Source organism: Lycium barbarum, chromosome 10 (genome assembly GCF_019175385.1).
Source record: "Lycium barbarum isolate Lr01 chromosome 10, ASM1917538v2, whole genome shotgun sequence".
Taxonomy (NCBI): Eukaryota; Viridiplantae; Streptophyta; class Magnoliopsida; order Solanales; family Solanaceae; genus Lycium; species Lycium barbarum.
In genome coordinates, this window is record NC_083346.1 from 123,003,251 (window position 1) to 123,011,496 (window position 8,246).

Here is an 8,246-nt window from a genome sequence, read left to right on the forward strand (position 1 = left end):
CCGACTGACTGTGTAAAAATTAAATATTTGAGCTATGATAACGTGCAACTTAATTATTAGCTCAATGGACTGTTAGAAGTCAGACTTGTGGCTCATAGCTATGGTATAGCTAAGCTATACGTGACACTCTTTCTTTATTAGTCTGTCTCAAAAACAATGTTAGCTTTCTAGATTTAGAAATAATTTAACTTTAAAATTTTCATTTTAATGAGATAATTTATAATCGCACAAATATCTACGACTTGTTTTACACAAGTCTCAAGAGTATTCTTTTTTTTCTTCTTAAACTTCATGCTCAATCAAATAGTGCCACATAGATTGGGACAAAAAGGAATAATATTATTATTTGCAAATGAGATAGACACTTAATTATACATGGTAACAAAGTATTCCTTTTGCAAATAATACCATTTCACATACTTGACTCGAGAAAATAATTAACTATCTCAGCTCTAACAGCTTGAATTTTTCTAGTATTAGGTCTAGAATTGCACCAGACTTTTGTTAAGACCAAACTAACTTGCCTTTGATCAAAGGTTGTTCCTTGTTGACTACTTGAAAACTGGACATCCTTCCACAATAACACCTGGTGCTGTAGGACAAGATGCCAATGGACAGTGGTCTAACTCAGTTCCCCACCATTTCAAGTTTTTCCCCTCATTTTGCAGCGCGAAAAACAACAGAACGCCCATGAACGCTGTTCCAGCATCCAGGGCAGCTGACAGAACGTAGTTGTACTTCTGCCACCATCCTTTCCTGTATCTGAACACGAAGAAGTTGAAGATCATTCCAGTAATAAGCCAGCTAGCGATATTCGTCGGAGTAGCTGGTGGCATTCCAGCAAAGCCATAAGATATAACAGGTATGTTGATCAATGGGATCCATTTCTTTTTAGGGAAAATTTTGCTTAGTATCCAGATAGGTACTGGCAAGACTGCTCCAATGAGGAATAACCATACTAAGTTTCTGTACAATCCTCCTGGTCCAAACAGCCTCTCTGGTCCAATTAGACCCCAAATGACAGAAGCATCAAATGTGACACGAAATTTAGGACATGTCCAAGGGCTTTCAGGATGAAGAGCCTCGATGTCACAAATATTCTCAATGCTGCCCAACATCCACCATGTAACTGCTAGGTTGACTGTTCCAGCAACAAGTGTCCCAACAAGCTGGAAATCAAGCAGACATAAAATGTGCAATCAGAAACATCGTTGCTCGACATGTTGGTTTTAGCATGTGTATTGCATGAAGGAAAACATTTTCCAGAAAATGACTTTTATCTGACAACCAAAGGTTCTATAGGAACTGGGTGATCCTATTTGGTCAAATACCTAGTAACAAACTCCTATGTTCCTTTCATTACGGTATTTCTAACCAAGTTCCTGGATAACAAGCTTAAAGGTTTTCTTCTTGATGAGATCGATAGTGATGATAGTGACAATATTGATGCTAGGTAGCCTTGATACTTTCCATTAAAACGGGAAAAATGGCTTGCTTTGCTTATTTTTTTCGATAGTCCATTTGAAATAGTAGACGGTGAGACAAAGTTTCTTCTGGGAAATTTCCAAAAAATGTTCTCCTTCTTACCAAGCACACCCTTAAAGATATCAAGCATAGACTCGGTGACACAAACCTGAGCTGCAAACATGCATCTTGGTGGAACTTTCATGTAGTGCCCAAGTTTAAGATCAGCCAGGAAAGAGAGAGCATGAATGGTACTAATCCGGCCGTATATCTTGAAAAGCAAGTTTGCAATTGGTTTTCCAGGGAGGATATATCCAATTATGAACTGTGCAATAATGTCATATCCAGGTTGCTGCAATGTAGTACCGGTGGCGTCAACATGTCAGTTCAAATATCACGATGTTCAAAAGCAAATGCAAGAGTGTCCACTTCACCTGGTTTGTAGTTGCTTGAATGACTCCTATAGGGAGAGTAACAAGCCAAGCAAGACCAAAGGCGAAGAGCATACCCCACCATGGCAACTGAACATCTTCTTTCCACACGAAAGACATCATGAGCGACAGGGCGATGCTACCGATCAATAACACGAGGAACCACCACTGAGGTACTTGCTTGTAACTCTGCATCAACTTTGCATGAATGTCCATTTTCACATTCTTCGCAGCCGCTCTACTTTGCTTCCAAATATCACTGGCCGGGAAAAATACAGCAGGTTTGTCATTCTGCAGATTTACTTAAGCTGTTTCTCTACTTACCATGTCAAGTATGCCTTAAATTGATGCCAAAAGTTCTTACAAAAACTCACGTGTCTCCATGGAAATCTTTAGTCGTATTCATATTTATAACATATTGCAATTCCAATTATAGCCTAGTCCTACTATAATGAAACCTTCATACTTCTTCTACACAGGCCATATGTTGTATGCAGTGATGGAGACAGGAATTTTACTAGGGGATTCAAAAGTTTCAAACTTGAGACCTAAAGTAAGTCAAGGGGATTCAGAAATTCATATATATATATGGAAAAACATTGTTTTTGCCCTATTTGCACAGAACGATTTTCCAATAAAAGGGGATTCAGTTGAACCCCTTTTAGAGGTGCTAGTTCTATAGAGGAAAATGTTTGCTTTGCAAGGCAAGAATAAGAAACAAATCCTAAATAGCTGAAAATTGCTTCAAGCTTCCATGAAAGTGAAAAATATGAGAGAAGCAAGAATAAATAGAACTCGTTATAAGAGACTAACCTGCCATGAAACAATGCAACATGTGTGAGGGTAGCTGTGAACCTAGCGAACCCCGATCCAATCGAGAGGGCGAACAGAGGACTAAGGTAAAGCTTGCTGTACTTTTCATAAGCAGCAACATTGAGATCAAATTGTGGTGTCAAGACCTTAGTGGTATCATACTTGTGCCCACTGGATGTGAACAACTGGTTCGAAAAGATAGGGAACTTTCGCGCATCAAACGTGTTGAACTTCCAGTAACATAGAGGAACAATGATGTATACAAACATGATAAAACCAACGCCAACATTCAGAATGGAGGACCACGGTGTTACCAATGGACTGCCATGGTATGCTGATATGCCTGCCCAATCAAATGTAAAGCCGCCCACGCCAAGTCCGTGGTATGCAGAGCCGATTTGCTGAGCTGTAATACTGCGCGGCCACGCCCAACACACCCATGAGAAGAATGTCAAAATGGGAAATAGGTAGCCTGGAAATGTGTAATATGCAAAGCTTGCTGCCATGAATACAAGGAAAAACTTCATTCTTGTCAAGCCTCTTGCTTGTGGTTCCTTCTCATGTAATGCCCTATGAAGTCATAAAACATAAGCTAAGATTAGATACAAAATTAAAAAAGGGGTACCAAGATTATGTCTTGAAACAAAAGGAAATAGCCTAAAATCTATGTTGCGAGGATCCTTAAAACATGTCGTTGGGAGTGTGTCGGAACCTCCAAAAAGAATGCAATTTTAGAGGATCCGACACGTGTGCGAAGCCGGTTGGAGGATACGAGCAACATTGGCCTGATATTTTAAATAACAAATACAAAGAAAGAACTAATCTCCTGTTTGCCCATAGATTTTGGGAGCATATTTTAAAGATTTGTTTTCAAATCTTTGTTTGACCATCAAATTTTGCCAGATTTTGAAAACAAATCTTCAAATCCCAAACTTTGGCTCAAACCTGTTTTTGGGCCAAGATCTATGTTTTGGCCATTTCAAAACTTCTAAAAACTACCCCAAACTTTTGTATTTTATTAAAAAGCCTCATCTATTTATGACCCAACTAGTTCTATCAACCATGTTCCTCCATAAAGCCATATCTACCATGTTTCCACAACTAAAGCAGTCTCTTCTATAAAGTGAACGAACTACTATAGAAATCTATTGCGAAGATAAAACTTTGAAGGTAATTTGCTAAGATCTGCTAATGTTTTGCTTGATTTGTATGAATTTTTCTTCAGATTTGTAAACACTTGTATCATAATTTGAATTGTAGTAGCTAGTAAGTGTGTTATTAGCAGCTGTTATTAAAATATCATGTGCTGCATAATTTGGGAGTAGCAAATATGTATGTTTTGTATGGTTGTGTATTCTTGATAATTTTTAGAACTTATGGGTAGAAGTAATATTTCATGTTTTTCAAAACAAAAAGTGAAATATGTTTTGAAAAACTATGGCCAAACACATTTTCAAAACTTGAAAAATTTCACCCAAATCAAGTTTTTCAAAAAAAAAAAAAATGGAATCTATGGCCAAACGCTAGCTACAAGTATGGAACTCTCCATTAACAAAGAAAGCTAATATACTATAGCTTTCTGAGTTAACAAGAAGTACTTCTTTTGCAATTTATATACCAATTATATTTTGTTTTTTAGAGTTAACAAGAAGCACTTTCTTTTGCATTTTTTATACCAATTATATTTTGGTGATTATTATACCTTCACTAAAGAACTGAATTTCATCATAGGCCAACCTGAACAAAGACACTTGAGCAAGATTTGAAGGCCACCACATCTCCACAGGATCAACCAGATATCTCCTCAACATTCCAGCCCATCCATACCCCAATATCTGCATGATGAGTGCATATTTTTCACATATGATAGATTTTTTGGTTAATTAAAGGACACAAGGAAAGTACAACTAATGATGACCATTGGAACTTCACAATTTATTTTGTGTGTATATTACCAGAATGTTGAAAACTTAATTAAGTAATTAAAAATGTGCTCTCTTTAACTGTTTAAACGTTTAGATAAGACCGTCCCATACTCAATGTGGTAATAGACAAGCAAAGGTCTTGAATTCAAGTCTAATCGTCACTCATTATAAAAAGAACTTTCACATAGGAGCGGAGCTAGAATATAGGGTACGAGTTTGCCCGAACTTAGTAGTTTTGGTCCAAAGCTGTATTTGTCTGAAAAAATCCAGTGAATATGTTCAAATTATTAATTTAGAACCAGTAACTCAAGTAGATTAGAATCCCCCACCCGTAAGCTTCAAAATCCTACCTCTGCCTCTAATTCCACATGATTAGTCAATGAAAAAAAAAAAAACTAACACCGCATGTGAAGGCATTGGCGGAGCCACATGCATGGGAGGGAATTCAATTGAAACCTCCTTAACATAAGAGAAGTAAGTTCAAATTCCAGACGTGGGCATTTTTGTATTTTTAAAATCCTCTTGTCCGAATTTTTGGCTCCACCATTAAATAGTTAAAAAGTGATCTTTCTAACCGTCTTAAGTTTTTTTTTTTATGAGATAGTCATACACTTCAATTCAGAAACCGATACTCTCATAGAGAAATACACATATTCCAAGAAAAACATGGGATTAGACATGAGTACCTGAGAGGTCAAGACAATTAGAAGGGCACATAGAAAACTCAAACTCTGCTTATAATAAGCTTTCATGACAGTAATAGCTCCAATGGAGTAAGCATCACCACCACCAATGGACACACCACAATTAGCCATGATTGTAACAATAACATGCTCTTTAACATTAAAAGGCCCTGGATTCAAACTAAAAGAATAACCCCATCTCCCAAATAAGGTAAATTTCCTCATAGGAAGTGTTGCAGCCATGAAATTCCCAACAGGAAGCACAGCAATTTGCATTAAGATAGCTGAAATAGTTAAAGGTTGAGTTCTGAATATAAAGAAAGTGTTAAGAAAAATCAAGATTGTGCATGATGTTAGGCCAAGAAACAATGCCCTGAATGTCATTACTGGCATATTGGGATCATCTGTTTCAGGGACTACTAAAGAAACTTCTTCTACTGAACATGAACTTTGTTCATGTGAAGCTGATGGTTGGTCTGTTTTTGAATTCATTGAACTGTTATTTAGATACTCTCAACTGAATTGTACTATCTGCTACTACTAGATAGTTACTTGAGTTTGTGTAAATTGATGTTGTTGTTGTGTATTTATAAGCTGTGGGAGGAAAGTGGAGTTATGATCACTGGGCCACACTTGTCAAGTAGTTTGTTTCATTTTATATGTCTTAATTTGATCGAATACAACGTTTAAGAACGTCGCATGTTAAGTTAAAGTTATGTGTAACATACTAAATATACTCTTTAAATCTTGTTTTCATAAATATGGGTCGGGTTCACGGGTCGATAGTTCTATATTAATTAAAATGGTTGGGTTGTATGTTTTTATTTTGGCTGCAAATGTTGTGACTGGAAATACACTTCTCAGTTAATATACTATAGTTGGTGTGATATAGCAAGTAAAGCTATTATTTTGCTACAAAACAAAGAAAAATGACTTTATTATACCATTATCAACAATTAAGTGATTTTTCTCTTATTAAAAAAAAGTAATTTATTTCATTATTTTCATAAGTCACCTTTTAAGCAGTCAACTCTTTGGATTCCTCCCAAGTTTCAATTAGAATTATAGTTTATTTTTCTTTTTCTTAAAGTCACTACAAGAAAGTATAGAAATCGCAACAAAATTTTTTACATTTGGCAATAACTTAATTTTATTGTTGGCAAATGATTTTTTTGTTGCCAAAGAATTTATTTTTGTTGTCATAGTATTAATTATTGTTGCAAAAAGTACTTTTGGCAACAAAAAAAAAGTTGTTGCACGTTGTTGCAATAACAGTCGTTGGGAAAAGTTCATGCAACAAAATATTTTTTGTTATTGCCAAAAGTACTTTTTGCAACAATAATCAATCTATGACAACAAAAAAAAAATTGTTGCCAGATATATTTTTTCTTGTAGTGAGTGAACTTTCCAATTAATTTGATTCTCTTGAACTTTCCAATTAATTTGATTCTTTCTTTAAACTCCTGGCCAGTATTATACAGTTGAATACATAGTGTAATACTTTCTAACTTTCTATTCGATATTCTGGTGAAATTTTATTTATAAGCAATATAACACACTTTTCTAGCAAAAGAAATAGCACCTATTCTTTTTATTACTTTATTAGTCGTCTAATGTAATAAATTTCTAAATTCAGAAAATTGAATTCAAACTACGACGTTTCAAGAAATGTCCAATTTTTTATTGGAGAATCTATCTTTCTCGACCGATTATCTTAAATACAATATTGAAAACTTGGAACAACAGACACTTGGTAAATAAATGAATATTTACTAGTTATATATGGAAGAAGATTGTACATGCAACGGTTCATCATTTATTGCATTCTAAGTATAGAGTTCATATGCAAATTGTAGAGCAAGATAATTAAAGCGGTACCTAGCATACTTCACAACAAATAAATACTCTTTTGTATAAATTTATAGGTCTTACTTTTCTTTTTAATTTATTTAAAAAGTTTTAAATTTCAGCATCCTAATTCCTACATAACTTGTTTTAGAGTGCAAGTTTTAAACGAAACATTTTAACACATTATACATAATTTTAATTTAAGACTATGGAATTTAAAAATCTCTCCAACTTTGTTAAATTCCATATCTAATTAAACTAAAATACATATTCAAATGGGAGAGTATTACCTAATCTTTTATGGAATTGGTTTTGAACTAACATACATCCTCCTCCTTATTATATGCACCTTAATATTCATTCTCTCCATCGCGACATGATTTAGCATGATATTTGAGCAAGCAGGAATCACTTTCTTCTATTATATGTTCTAATTTTTGTTAAGTTTGTAATGACTTTAAGATACTATAGGTTTTTCGAGATAGCTATTTCTCATTTCATTTTAGGTTTAGCTCATCTCTCTTTAACACTTTACTCAACATAGTTATTTTTACACTTACGAACTAGTGATTTGGAGGTCGACATAGAGCTTGACCAAACTATCTCAAGAGACCTATTCTCATTTTATTCTCAATGTGCGTTATTGCACCATCATTTTTAATCTTACATCCTGACATTGTATTTCTACCACACTCATCGGTGAAAAAATTCAAATAATGAAAAGCGTGTTTCTATTAACAAATTAAAAGTAAAAAGCTAGCCAAGGGTCTATTGGAAACAACCTCTCCACCCAACAAAGATAGGAGTAAGATTTGCGTACATCTTAGTATGGGCGGAGCCAAGTGGTGGCTAGGGGTTCACTCAAACCCCTTCGACAAAAAGTTATCCCGTATATACAAGGTTAAAATTATTTATATATAGTAGATGTTGAACCCTCTTGGCTTCTTCGTTTATTTACTCTTTTATAATTTTGAACCCCTTTAGTGAAAATTCTGACTTCATCATTGCATCTTATTCTCTCCAGATCCCACTTGTACCATCACAATGAATATGTTAATGTTGTTGCAAAATTAAAAATAAAA

The 8,246-nt window shown here is 34.8% G+C and overlaps 1 protein-coding gene across 1 annotated transcript; it reads right to left on the minus strand.

Moving 5' to 3' along the window:
- Nucleotides 1-326: 326 nt before the first annotated feature.
- LOC132614192 (oligopeptide transporter 3-like) lies at nucleotides 327-5,865 on the minus strand. The gene is made up of 6 exons (XM_060328593.1): nucleotides 5,320-5,865; nucleotides 4,446-4,543; nucleotides 2,709-3,278; nucleotides 1,899-2,154; nucleotides 1,634-1,816; nucleotides 327-1,169 (listed from the first exon to the last, which is right to left on the minus strand). The coding sequence occupies exons 1-6, from the start codon at nucleotides 5,806-5,808 to the stop codon at nucleotides 552-554; spliced, it is 2,214 nt and encodes a 737-aa protein (XP_060184576.1). The 5' UTR covers nucleotides 5,809-5,865; the 3' UTR covers nucleotides 327-551.
- Between the last annotated feature and the right edge of the window lie 2,381 nt (nucleotides 5,866-8,246).

Coding starts and splice junctions, on each gene's coding strand:
- LOC132614192 (XM_060328593.1), bottom strand. CDS start 5,808: ATGAATTCAAAAACAGACCAACCATCAGCTTCACATGAACAAAGTTCA. Junction 4,544..5,319: donor TAATTGTCTTGACCTCTCAG/GTACTCATGTCT, acceptor CTCATCATGCAG/ATATTGGGGTATGGATGGGC. Junction 2,155..2,708: donor GTTGCATTGTTTCATGGCAG/GTTAGTCTCTTA, acceptor TTTCCCGGCCAG/TGATATTTGGAAGCAAAGTA.